General features: G+C 60.7%; 2 protein-coding genes and 1 long non-coding RNA gene across 3 annotated transcripts in view; 1 reads left to right on the forward strand and 2 right to left on the reverse strand.

Annotated features, from left to right (window-relative positions):
- The window catches only part of SDS (serine dehydratase), a 5,307-nt gene extending 238 nt beyond the window's left edge, over positions 1-5,069 (forward strand). Inside the window, exons 1-7 of the mRNA XM_036449504.2 lie at positions 1-2; positions 347-386; positions 623-762; positions 868-956; positions 1,913-2,140; positions 4,038-4,162; positions 4,872-5,069. The exon at positions 1-2 is cut by the window's left edge and continues 238 nt beyond it. Of these exons, the coding sequence (XP_036305397.1) occupies positions 1-2; positions 347-386; positions 623-762; positions 868-956; positions 1,913-2,140; positions 4,038-4,162; positions 4,872-5,065 (818 nt within the window). The 3' untranslated portion in view covers positions 5,066-5,069. The remainder of the gene's footprint in view (positions 3-346; positions 387-622; positions 763-867; positions 957-1,912; positions 2,141-4,037; positions 4,163-4,871) is intronic.
- Positions 3,712-5,894, reverse strand: LOC123652834. Its single transcript, XR_006742335.1, has 3 exons — positions 5,371-5,894; positions 4,830-4,843; positions 3,712-3,725 (listed from the first exon to the last, which is right to left on the reverse strand). It is a non-coding gene; the product is annotated as an uncharacterized LOC123652834 (long non-coding RNA).
- Positions 5,895-8,277: 2,383 nt separating this feature from the next.
- Positions 8,278-20,631, reverse strand: PLBD2 (phospholipase B domain containing 2; the record flags this gene model as incomplete). Its single annotated transcript, XM_036449697.2, has 11 exons — positions 8,278-9,023; positions 9,215-9,377; positions 9,879-10,031; positions 10,564-10,635; positions 10,828-10,923; positions 12,044-12,204; positions 15,052-15,149; positions 16,095-16,309; positions 16,539-16,639; positions 18,211-18,369; positions 20,461-20,631. Coding segments are annotated over 11 exons (1,557 nt in total), but the record flags the coding sequence as incomplete, so codon positions are not given.
- Positions 20,632-21,096: the final 465 nt, after the last annotated feature.

Below are 21,096 nucleotides of genomic sequence, written 5' to 3' on the forward strand. Positions count from 1 at the left end.
CGGTACGGGGGCTCCGGGGCAGGGGGCCGGTGCCCTGGGAAACCCAAGGAGCTCCAGGCAAGGCCCTCGGGCTGCCCACGAGGCCTGCACACCCACTCTCAGTGCTTCCTCCGGGGAAGAGGTGACCGGCACCAGGGTCCCCTCCGGGCTGGTCCCAGAGCTCTCAGCTGCCCACCTCTCCACCCCCTCCCTGAGCCGGGCTCCCTGGGGAGGGGAGATGCCGCTGGAGAGGCTGGGCAGTAAAGCTCCAAAACCATGCAGTCAGACTCCCCGGGGCCGGGTGGGTACGACTCCAGGGTAGAGGGGAGAAGCAGGGGCAGCCTGACCCCTGCCCTCATCTCCACAGAGGGCTGAGCAAGGCTGCAAACACTTCGTCTGCTGCTCAGGTAAGCGGCCTGACCCTTCTCCTGTTCTCTGCTGGGTGCCCCAGAGCCAGGCGCTCGCCCTCTCTGAGCCCTGCTCTCCCCAGACGGAAGCCCGATGCAAACATTTGCAGCCAGCCCAATTAGGAATTTCAGAGGGGAGGCCCGAGGTCACCCAGGGGTGGGGTTCAGAGGACAGGGGTTGGGCCCCTGAGGCCGTCCGGAACTGACAGGCTCTCTACCCGCCACCCCCCCGGCAGCGGGCAACGCGGGCATGGCGGCCGCCTATGCCGCCAGGAGGCTGGGCATCCCGGCCACCATCGTCGTGCCCAAGACCACGCCCATCCTCACCATCGAGCGGCTCAAAAAAGAGGGCGCTGAGGTCGTGGTGGAGGGCGAGGTGAGTGCCGGCCTGGAGCGGGGCCGCGGGGGGCAGCGGGGGGCGGAGGAGGGTGCCCCGGCAGCTCACCTCCGCCCACACCCCCCTCCCCCTGTGGTCTTGCAGACGCTGGAAGAGGCCCAGGAGCTGGCCACGGCCCTGGCGAAGAACCCCGGCTGGGTCTTCATCTCCCCCTACGACGACCCCCTCATCTGGTACATGGAGCCCAGGGTGGCAGCTGCCTCCTGACCACTGGGTGGGCGCCTGCCACAAGGCACGTGGGCACACTGTCATGCACAGAGGTAGCACACGTGTGTGTGTGTGTGTGTGTGTGTGTGTGTGTGCGCGCACACCATCACCCCGAAGCACACACACGTGTGTGTTCCAACGGCCGTCCTCCACGGGCGTGAGCAATTGTGAGCTCAGATGCCCAGGTGCTGGCCTCTGGGTGCCGGGGAGCAAGTCCCGGAAGCAGGGCTCCGGGGAGAGCTGTTGGCTTGGGAGGTGATTCCCGAGCATCAGGAGGGGGAAGGGGGACGAGGCAGGAGAGACGCCTCTCGGGGGCTCTCCTGGGCAGGGCCCTGCGGTGGCAGCTGGATCTTGATTTCCTGGGCCCCTGAGAGCCCGGGGAACGTGAACTGGTTACTCAGCAGGAGAGGATGCTGGGAGTTTATTCAGTGGAAGGTGAACCAGTTACTCGGTGGCAGGAGAGGATGCTGGGAGTTTATTCAGTGGAACGTGAACCAGTTACTCGGCGGCAGGAGAGGATGCTGGGAGTTCATTCTGTGGAACGTGAACCAGTTACTCAGCGGCAGGAGAGGATGCTGGGAGTTCATTCAGTGGAACGTGAACCAGTTACTCGGCGGCAGGAGAGGATGCTGGGAGTTCATCTACCCGCACACCAGTCTTCGCTCACACAGGCCCTGGGCGAGGGGTGTTCTCAGGGCTGAGAACAGCCAGGAGTCACACACACAGAGGCAGCTCCGGGGGCCCACGGGAGCCTCCGGGCAGAGATGCAGATGCTGGCAGCTGGGAATCAGGGTGGAGTCGGGGAGGAGGCCAGCCCCAAGGACAAGCGACAGTGCCAGTGGTATCTCCAGGACCCTGCTTAGTGCCCCCAGGGCCCCAGCCCTGACCCGGTGCCCCCCTCCCCTCAACCCCCACCCTCCAGGGAAGGCCACACATCCATCGTGAAGGAGCTGAAGGAGACCCTGAGCGAAAAGCCGGGGGCCATCGTGCTGTCAGTGGGCGGCGGTGGCCTCTTGTGCGGCGTGGCCCAGGGGCTGAAGGAGGTGGGCTGGGGGGACGTGCCCATCATCGCCATGGAGACCGAGGGAGCCCACAGCTTCCGCACCACCGCCTCAGCTGGCAAGCTCACGCCCCTGGACCGGATGACGAGGTGAGAGAGGACTATCAGGGGTTCAGCAGTCCCCTGGTGCTGGCTGCAGGTAGATCCCGGTGCCCCATTTTATAGGTAGGGAAACTGAGGCTGCCCAGAGCCACACAGCCAGTGAGTGATCCTGCTGGGACTGAGCCCGTGTGTGCATAGCCCTGAACCATGAACCTCACACTTCCTCTTGCAAAAAAGACTAATATTCATCGTGTACGGAGTTCCTCTGTGGCAGGGTTTTGCACTCTTCATTACATGTTTTAATATATATCTTTATTGATCTCAGCGAGGAGGGGAGAGTGAGAGACAGAAACATCAATGGTGAGAGAGGGTCATCGATCGGCTGCCTCCTGCACACCCCCCATAATCGAGCCCACATTCTGGGCATGTGTCCTGACCGGGAATCAAACCGTGTCCTCCTGGTTCATAGGGGGATGATCAACCACGGAGCCATGCCAACTGGGCTGCACTCTTCATTCATTTGCCAGCCATTTCCTGAGCCCCTAACCATGGGCGAGACCCCGGCTGATCCCGGCGAGAGAGGCGGATAGACGCCACTCCTGCTCCCAAGGAGTTCACATCCCAGCCCAAACTTTTGGCACGTGGTATTCAATTAGGATCAGGTTGGGCTGCTTTATACAAAAACCCAAAAAGCCATTTAAACAAGACTGAATTTTATTTCCTCTCTTATGAACAAAAGAAAAGCTTAGAGGGAGGCAATCCAGGGGCAGCTCTAAGAAGCCAGGGGCCCAGGTCCCCTGCATTTGTTCCCCGCCATCCTTAGCGTGAGCCTCATGGGCCAAAAGGGCTGCCTATGTGCCAGCTCTCACACCCACCCTCTCTCTGGCAGGAAGGGGGAACCAGGGCGGAAGCTATGCCCCTCCCTTTAAAGGCAGACGCAATACTTCCACTTTCCTTTCCTTGGCCAGAGCTTAGTCACATGGCCACACCTGCTGCAAGGGAGGCTGGGAAATGTCTTCCTACCAGGTGTCCCTGGGTGCAGCCAGAATAGATGTAGGGTAGACAGGTCTCTGCCACCGATGGGGCAGACTGAGCCCAGGTGGAAACTCCTTCTGGATTCCTGGGTCCAGCACCCCGGAGCTGTAGGTGGTGGGAGTGAAGGAGTCATTGTTGAACACCTACTATAGGCCGTGGGCTGGCCTAAGGGCTGGCCAAGGTGGTCCGGGCAAGGAGATGCTCGTGGGCGAGTGGGGAAATGAGCAGGGGACGGAGCCAGTGGGGTCTCCGGGGAGGCTGATTGCCAGGGCAGGTCCTGGAGGTATACGGGTCCTGTTTGCAGTCCCAGCACCACGGCTCCCTGGCCAAGTGCCAGCACACACCCTGCCTCAGTCTTCCCTTCTATAAAATGGAACCAACGAACTAACCACAAAAGTTGTTGTGAGAATGAACGGCACCAAACGCCTTCTCAGGAAGTGGTGTGTGTGTGTGTGTGTGTGTGTGTGTGTTATGGGGAGGGCCATTTGAGAATTCCGCCTGGGGCCACGGGACTGAGTGCTCCCCCTGGAGGAGGCAGCCTTCTTCCTGAGCCTTGGAGGACAGGACGGGACTTGGGCGGGTGAAGGTGACACGGGAGCTGAGGGTGGGAGTCAGAGAAGCACCAGGGGCCTTGCAGGGGTTTGGTCAAGGTGAACAAAAATGATTCCACTGACCCCATCCCAACAATCTTATTAGAAGACCCCGCTGTGTGGGGGGAAGCCCTGGGACTGTACAGCTATAAAGGGCACCCCATCCCCACCCCCACCCCCTGCCCACGGACCCCAGTTCTTCCTCCCTTTCACATCCAACTTTGTCTTTCTCTCCCTCTCCATTCGGATCTCCACTTCCCTCCCCTCCTCTCCGACCTCCGTGTCCCCCATCCCCGTTCTCCCCGCCCACCTCCCTCCAGTGTGGCCAAGGCTCTGTGTGTGAGGACCGTGACGGGCCAAGCCCTGAAGCTGTTTCAGGAATACCCCATTATCTCGGAAGTGATCTCGGACCAGGAGGCTGTGGCCGCCCTTGAGAAGTTTGTGGGTACGTGCCAAGTCCTTTTGAGACCCAGGAGCCAAGTGGCTGTCCTGGCTACTTGGTATGCCAGGGGATTCCAAAACTGCGTGTTTACCCACAGTTCAGTCTCCCCTCCCTTCCTAGGACTCCCCATTGAATACAACGCCATAGTATTATAAAAACAGGAAGGCCAAAGGCACAAGTGAAGCCTGATGTCCCTGACAGCAGTGGGATAATAACTATTTTTAAGTGTTGGTCCTGAGCTTCCTGGCAGCCATGGTGAAAAGGGAAAGTCTAGGCCTCAGTGATAGGTTCAGAATTGGGTCTGTAACAAGGTTGGGCTCTTTCTGGGTTCAGCCTAGGATAGGAGGGCGTGAATACACACACACACACACACACACACACACACACACACACACTCGGTAGCACTGAATGCTGTCCCAGCAGTCAGCTTGGCTAATCAACCACAGCACACTGGCTCAGATGAGGCCTCAGAACCCTGCTCCGCGCACACTGCCCAGGCGATTACCACCATTTCATCAGGGTCAGCACCAGTGAGGACACCAAGCTCAGGGCATGGACGGCCAGTCCCGGACAGTGAGGGAAGGACCTGCGGGGGTGGCCAGGGCAGAGAGCGGACTGGCTCCCCCTCGCCCCCCCTCTCCCCTCCTCCGTGAGCTTGACCAGGCACCACCCCCCCCCCCCGCCCTGTCCCCTCCCCCCTTCCCCCCCGCAGACGACGAGAAGGTCCTGGTGGAGCCGGCCTGCGGGGCGGCCCTGGCAGCCGTCTACAGCGGCGTGGTCCAGAAGCTGGTAGGGGAAGGGAAGCTCCACACCCTGCCGTCCTCCCTCGTGGTCATCGTCTGTGGGGGCAGCAACATCAGCCTGGCCCAGCTGCAGGCCCTCAAGAAACAGCTGAGCATGAAGTGACGGCCCGCCCGGCCTGGGGACCCCTGCGGGGGCTGCTTCCCCAGCACCTCACTGTACACTTCACTCTCGTGTCTGGCCACGGGCCTGCGGCCAGGCCGGTCGGTGCTTGCTTGAGGGCCACACGCTTCGCAGTGGAGGCGGGGGCGGCCGGTGAGGCTGGGACTGGTCCCCTGCCGCTCTGCCATCGTCCTCAGCCACCCCCCTGCCAGGGCGACACTGCCCACATGTAGCATACCCGGCCCCCGGGGCAGATGGGCGCGAGGCCCCCCAACTGGAGAGGTGGCTCTCCGGCTGGGGAGGGGGACAGGCCCGCAGCCCAGGCTGAGGAGCCACCTTTATTTTACTCCCGGGAAGCCCACCCCCCCACCCACCCTCACCCATTTTTCTAATGTGCACACGTTTTCACTGAAAAAAAAGAAAAAGGTATTTATGAAGCAAAGAGCCCCTGAGTGTTCTCCATCATCACTGGCTTTCCCTCTTCCCTCCTCCCACCCCATCACGCCTGCTCCCAGCCCTGCCATCTATCAGCAGGGAGCACCCCCAGCCGCCACCCCGGGCCCAGGAACCTGGGACCCCACGTGAAACTCACTCAAGACCCCCACCCCCCGCCCCCTTGCACACCAGAGGGCGGGAAGCCGGTGGGAAACGTGGTGCTGAACCAGAAGGGCTTGGGGGGGGGGGGGCGAGGGAACAGAATGGTTTAGTCCCAGAACCTCTGGGAGCAGGTGGGGAGCCCGGGGTGTGTGTGGGGGGGGGGAGTACAGACACTGGGCATCGTCTCAGGGACAGGAAGGGAGGGGATACGAAGTCAGTGTCAGGCAAACCCTCCAGACCACATGTGTCAAACACAAGGCCCGCGGGCCAAACCCGTCCCGCCAGGCCTTGCAATGTGGCCCGCACCGCGCTGTCATCACTGCACTCCGCTGCGTTTCCATCACAAGGACAGTTTATGACTGTTCAGTAAACCATTCGGCCCGCGATGTAGGCTGGATTTTAGATTTTGGCCCCTTCTCTGATTGAGTTCGACACCCCTACCTAGAGCGACGATCTTATGAGAAGACCCCACTCAGTTTGGGAAGCCCCGGGACTGTACAGCTATAGAGGGCACCCCCACCCCCACCGCATGCCCACGGCCCCCAGTTCCTCCTCCCTTCCACATCCAACTTCGTCTCTGGAAACACGCAGCCCTCTCTCAAGGCGGCGGGGGCCAGTGGGTAAAAGAGGAGTCTCGGGGGCTGGGAGGGGCCCCCAGCACCCCTCAGGAGTGTTCCGGAACCACCTACAGCAGCCACTGGCCACCTGACTGGGTCCCCAAGTTCAAAGCCAAGTTTGAGACCACTCTCATCTCTCAGGACACCAGGCAATGAGCCCAGGCTTGCAGGGCCGCCCCAACAACAGAGGCGGAGATTGGGGAGGAGTGGAAAAGACCCACCCTCAGCCCCGCCCCCCAGCCTCAGGCCTTCCGATCTCCACGTGTATTTTAAACACCCAGGGAGGCAAGCATCCTCAGCCCCGCAGCCCCAGAACAGTCCCTAGGGTCAGAGTGGAAGGAACGTGGTGCCCAGCCCGGAACCCGGTGCCCAGCCCGGAACCCTGCCCCGGGGGGGGGGACAGCTTCCAGCTCCCACGGTCCCGCTGGGTCAGGCACGAAACCCCCACGAGGCCAGGCAGCCCCCTGGGCCCACCAGAGGAGGGTCCGAGGTGCAGGGGGCGGGGCCGACCAGCTGCCAGGCAGCTGTCCACCAGGGAAGGGCAGAGGCCACGGACGAGCAGCAGCTGCCGCTGCGGAGCTGAGGATTGTGGGAAACTCCGGGGCACCGGGGCTGAGAGAAGCGGCCTCTCTGGCAGCCCCTGCAGAGGTGGGTCCTGTCTTTGCGGGTCAGCGGGGGCCCCAGTGGGCCACCAGGCGTGGCGCCCCAACCTCTGTTCAGAATCACCCCAGCCACATGGCCGTCCCGCCTCCCAGGAAGCAGAGGGGCCAGAATCACGCCCGGAGTCGCCCCTTCCCACACAACGGCCCTGGGGGACCCCCCCTCCCCGAGCCTCCCAACCTTGACCTCCTCCAGACCGAGTCTCGGCGCCTGCGTGCCCGTGTTATTTACTGCGTTGACTCCCTCAGCACCATAAGCCTCCTCCGGAGCGGAGACTTCTCTGTGCCTCCGTTGTAAGGCAGCCACGGGGTCGTACGCAGGCCCTGGCCTGTGCTAAGTAAGACCTGCTGGTGAGTGAATGGTGAGCGGTCACAGCCACCACTGCAGCGAATCTTTACCGCCCCCCCCCCCGCCCCCCCCCCCCCCCCCCAACTGCCGCTCACAGCCTCACCCGGTTTACAGAGGGGATGACCAGGGCTCAGAGAGGTGAGGCCCATGGCCAGTACGAGATGGAGACAGGACTTGAACTCGGGTCTCTGACTCCAGAGCCTGTGCTCTCCTCTCCCCACGCACACAGCACTGGGCGAGTCTCATCTCCGATGTAGGTTTCTGAACAGACAGGGCGGGACTCTGTTCTATGTCACTCTGTGCCCCACAGAAGGACTGGGAAGGTCTTGTGGTTAACAGGTCCCAGAAAGGGGACAGAACAAAGTAGGTGCGCGATGGGTACCCGTGGATGGACGGGTATATGGGTGGATGGATGGATGGATGAAAAGGTATATGGGGGGATGGATGGGTATATGAGTGAATGGATAATGGATGAATAAATGGATGACTGGAAAACAGATAGAAAGGTGGGTGGGTGGGTGATATATGGGTGGATGAATGGGTGTGGGTGAAGGGATGGATGGGTATATGGGTGGATGGATAGGTAAATGGATGAATGGATGGATGGATGGATGGATAGATGGGTATATGGGTGGATGGATGGGTATATGGATGGATGGACGGATAGATGAGTATATGGGTGGATGGATGGGTATATGGATGGATGGATGGGTATATGGGTGGATGGATTATGGATGGATAAATGGATGACTGGAAAACAGATGGATAGAGATGGGTGGGTGGGTGATATGTGGATGGATGGGTCTGGGTGGATGGATGGATGGATGGATAAATATGTAGATGGACAGTGGGTGGGTGGGTTGGAAATATATGGATAGATGGACAGACAAAAGGATGGACAGGAAGCTGCATGGAGGGCAGTGCAGATCCCAATCCTGAGAAGAGAAAAGGCCGGACGCAGCCTTCCCCACCGCCCGAAAGCACCACACGGGGCACGGCCTCTCTCGTTTAATCGTCACAGCCTGTGAGCTGGCACCTGCAGCCAGGATCGTGGGCACTGCCTGAGGCCTGGGCACCCCCATCGGGGCGGGGCGCGAGGCTGGAGCAGGCGCGACACGCCGGCCTGGTCCTGGAGCGAGGACCCTCGGCCTCGGCCACGGTCGCCAGGAACTTTGGTTTGTGCTTGTTCGTTTCTGTCCAGGAGAAAGCTGTCCAGCGGGGACACAGCTGCTTCCGAGGGGGCAGAGGAGCTGGGGCCGGGGATCGCCGCCGGCCACCGGGAACACCCAGGCCTCGGGGTGAAACCCACAGGGCCCCCAAGACCTGGTCCCTCCGCAGGGGCAGCAGGGGGCGGGAGGGTGGGTGAGAGAGAAGCAGAGAAAACAGAGAGAAACGGAAAAGAAGGAGGAGGTGTAGAGGCAGAGGAGACAGAAATGGCACCGGCTCCTGAGGGGGAGTCAGTCCCGGGCCCCACCCAGGAGAAGGTGCCCAGATGAGCAGGAACTGGCAGACCGGGGTCCCAGCTGTGGGCACAACAGGGGGCAAAGGCCACGGACGGGGCGAGCAGGCGGTCAGTCCCAGGAGACCTTGACGGGCGAGAACTTCCAGAGGTCGGGCTGGCCCATGTGCAGCAGGCCGCAGAAGGGCGAGGCGCTCCACTGGAAGGGGGGCACCTGGTCCCAGGTGGGGCCGCCGACGGCCACCAGGCCCAGGGCCTTGGCCAGGGCCACGCTGGTCACCTGGGGGCCGGGGCAGAGCAGACGGCCGCCTGTCAGCCAGGCTGGGCTCCACGCCACCCCGACCCAGGCCCCTGGCACCCGCCCCCAGCCCGATGTGGACCCTGACTCCGCCCTGCCACCTGCGTTGGCCCAGCCTGCCCCCCGCACCCTCCGCAGCCATCGTGGTGACCGAGCCCACCCACGGCGCAGACCTTGGCATCGATGCCCCCGTGGGAGCGCTGCTGCAGCGCCTGGAACGGGTAGGAGCCGTTGGCCGGGTTGAGGTCGGAGCGCGCCGAGATGGCGTTCTCCCCGTTGGGCTGCGGCCTGCAGGCCTTGCACAGTGACAGGGGGTCGTGCAGGAAGTCATTGTACCTGGATGGGGGGAGGGAGGGAGGGAGGGGCCGGTCGTGATGGGAAGAGGTAGGGGGTCAGGGGTTCGGGGGGCGGTGAAGGGGAGACTGAACTCCTCCCAGCAGCAGCCCCAGAACCTGCTTCCAATGAGCAGGCCCATCCCGCCGCTGGGGTCCCTCACCCCTGCACCTCATCGCCCCGCCCTCGGCCCTCCATCCTCCGAGGAGAGACCCCCTCTTGTCCCACCACAGCCTCTCTGGGGACTGACAGTCCCGTTACACATCCGCGTCCGCGTGCTCGGGGGATCGCTACGTCACGGACGGGGCGGCCCGGGGAAGGGGGTCACACAGCGGCCGGTCAGGGTCCTGCCCGTAAGGGGCGGCCGGTGGCGGGGCTCACGCTGAGTGTGGGTGTGGCCGCACCCCTGCCCGCCCGGGCGTGCCAAGAGGCCTGAATGAGTGACAGCGAACAGCACAGAGCGCGCCCCGTGACTCCAGCTCACCCCCGCCCCCACCCACGCACCTGATCAGCCGGATCATGGAGTCCACGTCGTGCACCAGCGACTGGTCCCGCCGGAAGATCTGGGCCCGAGGGTTCCTGTCGTAGGAGAACCAGTCCCCGTACTGGGCCACCAGGCCCGGCAGCCCGCTGGCGTTGAACACGGACTCGAAGGACCTGCCGGGGGTGAGAGCGGGCACTCGTGGCTCCCGCTGGCCTCGCCCAGCCGGGCCGGGAGGCGGAGGGGCGGTCAGGACAGCACCACGATGGCCTGTGTGTGCTGGGGGGCGGCCTGGCTCAGGCTCAGGGAGCCCGAGAGCCCTGCTCCCCACCCCGGCGTCACCACCACCCAGCTAGGGAGCCTTGGGAAGGTGAGGCGCTCCCTCGGGGCCTCAGTTTTGCCCTCTGTGAAATGGGAACAGGACCCAACGACCTCCCCCAGGTGAAGCCCAGTGAGGTCCCGAGGGGATGGAGGAGCAGCCAGTTAAAGGGACCCCATCCCGGGAGCCCTGGCAGGGTCAGCGCCCCCCCACCGGCTCACCCCCTCACCCATAGGGATGCTGACTTCAGCACCACTCTGTGCCCCGCGCGGCCAGAGGAGGGTGGGGCGGGTTTAAAGAATCAGGTGGGCAGGGCCCCTGGCAGCGGGGAGAGCTGAGCGAGGGGGCGGGGCGGACGGGGTTTGGGGAGGGAGGAGAGGGACACCTACGGGATGTTGTAGCTGGCCCAGTAGGTCTTCTCATAGAGCTCCGCGGTCTTGTCGGCCACCACCACCATGCCCCTGGGCGGGAGGAGGGCGGGCGGTGAGGAAGGCTCCTGTGGGCTCTGCCCGCCCCAGGCCCGGCGGCCCCACTGCCCAGAGGCAGGTTACGCCCTGAATCGTGATTCCCATCAGGGCTGCCTCCCCTGCCAGCCTCGCCCTCCTCAGACTTCCTCTCCCCACACGCTGCAGCCCCCGCCCCAGGGCACTCACGGGATCTGCTCCAGGACGGTGAGCACCCGGCTCCCGGGGCTGGGCCCGCCCGGCACGAACACCTTGTAGTCCACGACCATCCACTGGTTGTTGTACCTGCCGGGCGGGGAGGGGGGACTGACGGTGGCTGGAGCCGCTGCCCGGCCTCCCCTGCTCCCTGCTCACCTGCTCCAGGGCCCTCCTCACTGCCCCGAGCTCTCAGGTTCCAAATTCTCTTCCTGTCCTTCCTCGGGGCCTTTCCCGAGTGGGGAAGCCTGCAGGAGAGGCCAAATGCTTCCCCCTCCTCCCCCGGCCTCACGTTCCCCGTGTATAAAACATGGGGGCGCCCAGGCTGGTGTTGCTCAGTGGCTAGAGCGTCAGTTCTCAACCTGAAGAATCTCGGGTTCAGTTCCCAGTTAAGGGCACGTGCTTGGGTTGCAGGTTCAATCGCTGGCCCTGATTGGGGCACGTGTGAGAAAGGCAATCAATGGATTAGTCTCTCTCACACGATGTTCTCCCTCCCTCCCTTCATCCCTCCAGGCTCTCTAGAAAGCTATGGAAAGGAACCCTTGGGTGAGGATTCAAAAACAAAACAAGGGAAGGGACCCTTGTAGTAATCCGTGAAAGGGCTCTGCAGAAGGTGGGGGCGCGCAGAGGGTGGGGTGTGCAGAGGGTGGGGGCATGCAGAGGGTGGGGGCGTGCAGAGGGTGGGGGCATGCAGAGGGTGGGGGAACACAGGGTGGGGGTGTGCAGAGGGTGGGGGCGTGCAGAGAGTGGGGTGTGCAGAGGGTGGGGGAACACAGGGTGGGGGCGTGCAGAGGGTGGGGGTATGCAGAGGGTGGGGGCACACAGGGTGGGGGCATGCAGAGGGTGGGGGCGTGCAGAGGGTGGGGGCGTGCAGAGGGTGGGGTGTGCAGAGGGTGGGGGCGTGCAGAGGGTGGGGGAACACAGGGTGGGGGCGTGCAGAGGGTGGGGGTATGCAGAGGGTGGGGAAACACAGGGTGGGGGCGTGCAGAGGGTGGGGGCGTGCAGAGAGTGGGGTGTGCAGAGGGTGGGGGCACACAGGGTGGGGGAACACAGGGTGGGGGCGTGCAGAGGGTGGGGGCACGCAGAGGATGGGGGCACACAGGGTGGGGGCGTGCAGAGGGTGGGGGCGTACAGAGGGTCTGAGTATTAGGGGGGAGGTTGGACCACTTTTCGGGGGGCGGGGGGAGGCCACGGGCCAGACGCCACTCACGTGCCGCTGTTGAACCTCTTGAAGGTCTCCGCCCAGGTGTCCCCGTCCAGGGCCAGGCGGTTGGCCACGACGCTGCGCACCCACTCCAGCACGCAGCCCCGCGGCCGCACGTGCTTCCACAGCGCCGGGTTCCGGTTGCCGATGGTGGTCTCCAGCGTCACCTGGGGGAGCCGAGGGCGCGGCGTGAGGAGCCGCCTCAGGCGGCGGCGGCAGCGCTCGAGGTGACTCAGTGTCAGAACCGCCTGCTCTGGCTCAGACGCACGCTCCTCGGGGGCCGGGTGGGCACCGAGGGGACTCGTGGCCACACACCAGCTTTGTCCGATGAGCCCGAGGAGCCAGGGGCCGTGTCTATGGGCTCCCTCCCCCACCAGGCGGCCAACTCCCCCCAGAGGGCAGCAGCCGTTCCCACCCGCCCTGCGGTTCCCGGGGGCTGGAGGGCCTGAGCTGCTGGCCCCCAGAGGGCCACAGGCCCCGAACTCACAGGCCTCCCGGGCTGCAGATGGCCCTTCGTGCTGCAGGTAAACTGAGGCCCGAGGAGGCTGGAGGCTTGCACAGGGGCGTGCTGGTAAGTGGAGGGTCCAAGATGCGACCCCCCAACTTCCGGCTCCCCAATCAGTGCTTGTTCCCCACAGCAGGACATTCGCCTGCTTCTCCTCTTTTCATGCAAAACCCAGAAACAGCTAAGATAGCAGCAGCTGTAAATGTGGCGTGAAAAAGAGGAATCTGCTGGCCGGCTGGCCGACTGGCCAGTGCTGCTCAGTGGTTGAGCGCTGACCAATGAACTACGAGGTTCCAGGTTCCATTCCCAGTCAGGGCACATGCCCGGGTTGTGGGCTCAACCTCCAGTAGGGGGTGTGCAGGAGGCAGACAACTCAGGATGTTTCTCTCCCATTGCTGTGCCTCTGTCTATATCCCTCTCCTTTCCTCTCTCTTTAAAAATCAATAAAAACATACTTTTAAAAAAATAAAAGAATAAAAGAGGAATCTGCAAAGCAGGCCCGAGCTGCAGTGCCCAGGCAGGGACAGCTTCCTCCCTCCCTCCACCCTCGGCTCTTAGCAGCCAAAGCAACGGCCAGGGCTGAGACCAGCTCGGTCCCCGGAGCCCCGCCCTCCCCGAAGTCACTTCCCTCTCTCTCCACCAGGGGGCTCTTAGCCTGGGGCAGTTCTCAGGGAGCCCGCAGGCTTGGATGGGGAAACCAGTACATCTTATTTCCACTAACGTCAGCCTGAAATTCAGCATCTCCTCCACGGTGACACCCCACAGAGGTGTGAGGGTATCTTAGCCTGTCCGGACAGAAAGCACACACTTCCCACCAGGTGACAGGGTTGCAAAGACCTCAAAATACCATTTATGTCCCGTAATACTTTTTTTTAAATATGTTTTATTGATTTTTTTTTTTACAGAAAGAAAGGGAGAAGGATAGAGAGTTAGAAAAATCGATGAGAGAGAATCATCGATCAGCTGCCTCTTGCACACCCCCTACTGGGAATATGCCTGCAACCAAGGTATTATACATGCCCTTGACTGGGATCGAACCGGAGACCTCTCAGTCTGCAGGCCGACGCTCTATCCACCGAGCCAAACCGGCCTCAGCGTGTCCCGGGTTACTTCTAAATGACTCCGGCAGCACCTGTGCCCGCACCCCGTTCTCTCTCAGCATCAACATTTCAGGCTTAGATAACATTCTGATAAACACATTTCCATAGAAGGTTTTGCTTTTCACACCTAAAAACATTGCTTTGGGGTGGGGTTCACAGCTCCCAGGCAGCCAAGGGGGTCAGTGCACAAACCCAGGTGAGGCCCCGGGTGGGGGGTAAATTTCCACCTAACTGATTCACCGTCTCCCTGTGCCCCACCTGGGCCCGAGCACCGGACTGCCTCCCCCAGCGCCTGGCCCTCTCACAGCTGTTTCAACTTCAGGGACTCAATGCCACGCTGCCCTCAAAAGCTAACGCCCCTCCCACCCCGAGGAAGCGGGCACTCTCGAAGCCAGGGCTTTCTCCTCTGCGTGTTGCCCTGGCGATGGCGGGGCCCGCTGCCCCGGGGAGGGCACCAGGCAGATTTCTAAATGCGCTTGGACCCCGTCCAGGAAACGCCGGAGAAAACAAGGCCTCGTAGACAACGTGTATTCAGAAAACCTGGCCGGGTCAGAGGGGGTTTGTGGAAAGCAAGGGAGAAGGCGGCGTGGGAGCACGGTCGCGCGGGAGAGGGGCGGCTGCTCCTGGCGGAGGTCAAGGCCGTCTCTGGAGGAGGCCCCGAGACCAGGATTTCCGAGGAGCCGTGTCACCGTTCAGAGGCCCAGGCTGGTGGCAGGTTCGGGGACGCCCAGGGAGGCCCGGGGGTCTGCATCTACGAAGCCCCACTCTGTCCAGCCAGCGTGGCTCAGGGGTTGAGCACTGACATATGACCCAGGTCACAGTTCGAGTCCAGGGAGGGCACATCCCTGGGTTGTGGGCTCAGTCCCCAGTGTGGGGCATGTAGGGGGCAGCCAGCCAGTAATCCCTCTCATCACTGATGTTTCTCTCTCTCTCTCCCTCTCCCTTTCTCTCTCTCCAAAAATCAATTTTTAAACAAATATTTTTAAGGGAAAAAAAGCCCCACCCTATGGACAGGTACTAGCTTTATCAGGTGATCACTCCGTAAGGGACATAATCGTCAATCACTACGCTGTATGCCTGAAACTAGCATACTATTGCATAGCAACTGCAATGGAGTGATCTTTTTAAAAAAACATATTTTATTGATTTTTTACAGAGAGGAAGGGAGAGGGATAGAGAGTTAGAAACATCGACCAGCTGCCTCCTGCACACCCACTCACTGGGGATGTGCCCACAATCAAAGTACATGCCCTTGACCGGAATCAAACCTGGGACCTTTCAGTCCGCAGGCCGGCGCTCTATCCACTGAGCCACACCGGTTTCAGCTGAGTAACCTTTTTAAGGGAAGACCCAATTAGTGGTCCAAGCGCCTGCCCAGGGGAGGATGGGGCCGGGGGAGGGAGACTCACCAGCCCGCTGTTCAGGATGTAGAAGTCGTCGCCGGAGAAGATGGTGCCCGGGTAGGACGAGAAGATCAGCTTGTTGCCAGGGGCCAGGGGAGCATTCGCTGAGGGGGAACAGGGCCGGAGTGGGGGTGCTGGTCAGAGAAGCCCACATGGGGGGCCGCGCCCCCACCATCCAGACTTGGGGAGCGTCCCAGTGGGGAGCAGCAGGCCCCCACACCTTTCTGTTCTTTTTATTTATTTATTTAAAATCTTTATTGTTTAAAAGTATGTCATAAGTCTCCTCCCCCCTCCCCCCATGGACCTCTCCTCTGCTGTCCCCACTCCCACACACCTTTCTTTATGCTATTTAGCAAGCCAGGCATTTGATGTGTGTGCTGGGTGAGTATGAATGCTAGTAACAAAATACATTCAGGTGTCTTCAAACTACGGCCCGCGGGCCACATGCGGCCCGCAGAGGAGTCTGATCCGGCCCGCCAGGTTTTTTGGGCAGTGAGCGCAGCCGAGGTGTTACAGTAGGAATTAGTAGTTCATATAGTCCGGCCCTCCAGCTCTCTGAGGGACCATGATCTGGCCCCCACTTTAAAAAGTTTGAGGACCCCTGTCATAGATATAGATATAGATATAGATATATAGATATAGATATATAAAATGTTTATTAGTACTGTTTTTAGCTTTCTTTTTAATGCTTTGATTTTAGAGAGAGAAGAAGGGAGAGGGAGAGACAGAAACATTGATGAGAGAGAACCATCAATTAATTGGCTGCCTCCTGCAGGCCCCCTGCTAGGGATTGAGCTGACCCATGGACATGTGACCCCCCCAAAAAAAATGGTGGTTTGAAGCTTTTGTTGTTTAAATGTGGAGGCGATCTGTTGTGCAGCCCTAGCTAATGAATGCACCTTGTGCTAACAATGCGATGAGCTCTTAGCATGGCCCTGCAGGGACCACAGTGTGCCTGAGGCCCAGGCCCACACCTCCTAGCACTCCCCCCCCCCCCCCAACCCCCGGCCCGCGTGCCCCCACGCACAGACACACCCGCAGCCGCCCACCTCGGGGGCCTTCCTGGAACTGGAACCAGTACTGCTTGATGATGCGCAGCATGTTCTGGTAGGCGTTCCAGGTGTTGTGGGCGACCAGGAGGTCGCTGTGGTCAGGCAGCAGCTTGATGAGGGCGGAGCAGGAGCCGGAGCCCACGGTGTGCCTGGTCTTGGTCTTGTTCAGGGCCGGCTCCAGGTCCTCCAGGTCCCCGGCGATCTGCAACAGGCTGAGGGGCCCCGGCCCACGCGTCACGTGCCTGCGCCGAGTCTGTCACAGACCATCTCACAGGGGAGGACACTCAGCCTTGGGGGGGGGGGGGGGGGGGGTTGACAGGTAGGTGATTGGTCCGAGGCCATGGAGCCAGGAAGTGGCACGGCCAGTACGGAGCCCAGGGCTGTCTGACTGTGAGTGTGTGGCCCTCTCCCCAGCCCTGTCCGCTCCGGGGAGGCACTTACAGGAAGCCCAAGGGTTTGATGGTGAAGCTCCCCGTTGGGAAGGCCATGCTGCCTTCATAGCTGTCCTCCAGGCCTTTCAGCTGCAGGAGGGTCAGCCGCACCTGAGGGGGGGGTGGGGGGGCAGGGGGTGAGGCCTCCCCTCCAGGCTCTCACCTGCTCCTGCGGTGGGAAGGGCTCGGGGGTCCAGACGGAGCAGGAGAGGCCGAGGCGCACCCACCAGGCCCCAGCCAGCCCTCACCCGCCACCCACCCCTGCATCCCGAGCACCCTCCTGCCTGTCCCTGCCCGGTGCCACCTTCCAAACCACGCCCACTTAGGAGCCCGGCTTAAAGCCTCCTCCTCCGGGAAGCCTCCCAGGCTGTTCTGAGTGAGGCTACTGGCTGTGCTGCTGCCTCGGGACGCCGGTCTCATGTGGCTGACGTCTCCCCATCGGCACTGTCCTTGTTCTGTAACCCTGGAGTATCATCGCTGTGTCCCCGGGGGACCCTGAACTGTGCTGGGCATAAGCCAGGTACTTCCTAAGCATCTGCAAGGTGGATGGTGTGTGGGTGGGTGGGTGGATGGGTGGGTGGTTGGATGGGTGAATGAATGGGTGAGTGGGTAAGTGGGTGGGTGGGTGGATAGATGGGTGGATGGGTGGGTAGATAGATGGGTGAATGAATATGTGAGTGGGTAAGTGGGGGGGTGGATAGATGGGTGGATGGGTGGATGGATAGATGGGTGTATGAATGGGTGAGTGAGTAACTGGGGAGGTGGGTGGATAGATGGGTGGATGGGTGGGTGGTTGGATGGATGAATGAATGGGTGAGTGGGTAAGTGGGGGGGTAGATGGGTGGATGGATAGATGGGTGAATGGGTGAGTGGGTAAGTGGGGGGGTGGATAGATGGGTGGATGGGTGGATGGGTGGATGGATAGATGGGTGAATGAATATGTGAGTGGGTAAGTGGGGGGGGGGGAGTGGATGGGAGGGAGGAAGAGCCTGTTCTAGTGAGGGTAGGAGCAGGTGGCTGGGTGACAGTGAGAAATTCTGAGGGGCAGGGGCACACCTGGCCCAGGGGAGGTGGAGGTGCTCACAGACCCTGGCAGGCACTCTCAGAGACTGCCTGTGGTGTGTGCTTCTAGTTAAACTTGAGGGGTGTCTGGGGGGGGCGGTGTCCATGAATGAATGGCTTCGTCAATAACCCCAGGGCACAGTGCCTACCTGGGTGTCTGGGCTACTCAGCAGCTCCCCTAGCTGAGGGAACTACAGTCACTGCGCCTGACCTCCTGGGTTTATAGTTCTCCCCTCCCCCTTCCTCTTCCATAAAGGCTTTCTCATGCAATCAGCCCAGCCACTCCGTGCATGCAGGTAAAACAGCCCTGGCAATGCCCTACAGGGGCTCCTAGACGGCAGGAGGGCGGAATGGGCTGGAGAGAGAGACAGGGAGGTTGGGAGGGACAGCTGGAGCACCATCACGTGGATGGATCGATGGAAGGAAGGATAGATGGATGGGTGGGTGGAAGGAAGGAAGGACGGGTGGAGACTGGACAGATGGATGGCAGGCAGTTCTATTTGAGGGAGGGAGACAACGATGGCCACCTCCAAGGACAGGCCAGAAAGGGCGGGAACAGGTCCCCTCGGCAGGGCAGACCCACCCGCCCCCCAGCCCTCTGAGCGTGCGGCCGTGCCCACCTGGTGCCAGTAGGCGGAGTCCTTGTTCAGCTCCACCTGCCTCTGCATCCACTCCAGGTTGGCTTCCAGGAAGCTCTTGAGCCGCTCGCAGTAGCCGACCTCATACTCGAAGGGGCCGCAGTAATTCACCACCGTGTTCATCCAGTGCATGTAGATGAGCTGCGGGGCGAGGTGGGGAGGTGGGCGAGGGCGGAGCAGGGCAGCGGGCTGCGCTCTTCCCCCGAGGACCCCACCCCTGGCTCCCCACTTGGGTTAAGGGTCCTCACCCAAAGCCCCAGGCGGGTGGGCAGTGGAGGCGACGGGATGGCGGCACCTCTGCTCACACGGGCTCCTCCCCTAACGCCTGCTCACCCAGCCGGCGCTTACCCCCAGCAGGGCCCAATGCCCAGACCTAACCCTTTAGCCTTCAGCGTCTGTCCTAGGTTACACCCCCTGTGGCTAGGACCCCTGTTCTATATATCTATTTAGTCAGTTAGTCAACGCAATCTGGGCCTAGCCCAGTCTGACCACCTCCCCAGCAGTCAGTGCCCCAGACTGCCCCCAGGGGTCAGCATGAGGAGCGTGGGTGTGACAGACCCCTGCGTGCTGTCCTCTGGCCAGGCGCCTTCCCTCCGGCCATCCGGCCTCTCATCCACCGTGCGGCTCATCCATTCTCACCAGCACCCTGCACCGTGTGCGGCACCACCTCCGGCTGCCCGTCACCCGCGAGGGGCATCTGGGTCCCTCCACCTCATGCCCATCCTCAGTCACAGCTAGGGACGAGGGCACGTGTGTGTCAGGCTCTACAGGTGGATGCCAGGTTATCTGCCAAAGTGGGTGTCGCACACTGTGGGGAGCCAGCCCTCCCGCCTCGGCCCCACCCCCTCTGATGCTGCCTGACCTCTGAACGGCAGGGTGATCGCTTTTGTGAAGTTCCCGGTCAACGAAAGCAAAATATGCCGATTAAGGATTCATTGCGTGTCGTAACACTCGTTTAGCAAAAGCCAGGGAGCGGAAATAACTCACGGTCAGACGCCCAGCCTCTGATGAGGGCTCAGTGACAGGGCGTGGAATATTACTTGGCCAGGAAAAGGAATGGAGTACCCACTCCTGCTACATGTGGACCTGTGAACCTCCGTGAGAGAGGCTGGTCACAAAGACCCAGGACTGTAGGATTCCATTCAAGTGTCAAGAAGAACCAAATCTGGCTGAAACCGCTTTGGCTCAGTGGATAGAGCGTCGGCCTGTGGACTGAAGGGTCCCGGGTTCGATTCCGGTCAAGGGCATGTACATTGGTTATGGGCACATCCCCAGTAGGGAGTGTGCAGGAGGCAGCTGGTCAATGTTTCTCTCATCAATGTTTCTAGCTCTCTATCCCTCTCCCTTCCTCTTTGTAAAAAAATCAGTAAAATATATTAAAAAGAAGAAGGAGGAGAACCAAATCCGTGGAGACAGAGAGTAGGTTAGTGGTTGCCAGGGGCCGGGGTGTGAGGGAGGGGGAGGAAGGTGACTGCTGATGCGTATGCAGTTTCTTTCTGGGGTGACAAGAATGTTCTGAAATCAGATAGTGGTGATGGCTGCACAACCTTATAAAGATACTAAAAAAAAACAAAACAAAAACAAACACTGAATCAGACATTTTAAATGGTGAGTTTTATGGCCTATGATCTGTATCTCAGTATGAATGACTGAGCGAGAGACTGGGAATGGCAGGCACCACATTCAGGGCGGGGTGCCTCCAGGGGAAGGGGAAATGGGGGGGATGGGTTTGGGAGGGGGCTTCAGTAACATCAGTGACATTGTAGGTTGCAGTTTGGGTGCTCACTTGATTATGATGCTTTATAACTTGGAATGCATTATGTAGTTATGTGTTTTGTTTTAATACATTTTATTAATTTTTTTTACAGAGAGGAAGGGAGAGAAAGAGTTGGAAACGTGGGTAAGAGAGAAATATCAGTCAGCCGTCTCCTGCACACTCCCTCCTGGGCATGTGCCTGCAACCAAGGTACATGCCCTTGACTGTAATCGAACCTGGGACCCTTGAGTCCGCAGGCCAAGGCTCTATCCACTGAGCCAAAAAGGTTAGGGCTCAGCATGTGTTTATGTGCATTGAATGGAGCTTCGGGGGAAACGTTTAAGGAACGCCCGTGAGCCGAAGGCTGGGGTGGGAAGCCCACTCTGCACAGACCCTGGCGCCCTCGAAGGCTCCCTGGGGACATGGTGGTGGGGCATGGGGGCGGCAGGAGCCCCGGTGTCCCCCTCCGGCCTTACCTCCTCAGACACGGCGGCCTCCACCACGCCCGCCGCGTAGGCCTGCAGGCTGTCATTATAGTGGCTGCTGGTGTGCAGCTCCAGAAAGGCCCACCTGGGGGGGAGGGGACACTGGTCACACAGGGTCCGGTGCAGAGCGGCCCTCCACTCGGCACACCACTGTCTCCGGTGTTAGGCCATCCCTACACCAGCCAAGAACTGCCTTCACGCAAGTATCTGTCTGTCTGTCCCTGGGCACTTGTCAGGCCAAATCCCTAAAAGAGAAAATGCTGGGTCACAGGGAACATGCATTTTTAAACAGTTTGGCTCAGTGGATAGAGCGTCGGCCTGCGGACTGAAAGGTCCCAGGTTCGATTCTGGTCAAGGGCATACACCTTGGTTGCAGGCACATCCCCAGTGGGGGGATGTGCAGGAGGCGGCTGATCGATGTTTCTCTCTCATCGATGTTTCTAACTCTCTATCCCTCTCCCTTCCTCTCTGTAAAAAATCAATAAAGTATATAGTTTTTTTAAATAAAAAATAAATTTTAAAAAAAGCATTTTTTACTTTAAATGAATACTGACAAGCAGCCTCCCCCAAACACTGAAATAACCTTCATTCCCACCCCCACACCAACTCCAGGTCTTCCTCTGAGCC

The sequence above is a fragment of the Pipistrellus kuhlii genome, unplaced genomic scaffold, assembly GCF_014108245.1.
Source record: "Pipistrellus kuhlii isolate mPipKuh1 unplaced genomic scaffold, mPipKuh1.p scaffold_m20_p_20, whole genome shotgun sequence".
Classification (NCBI taxonomy): Eukaryota; Metazoa; Chordata; class Mammalia; order Chiroptera; family Vespertilionidae; genus Pipistrellus; species Pipistrellus kuhlii.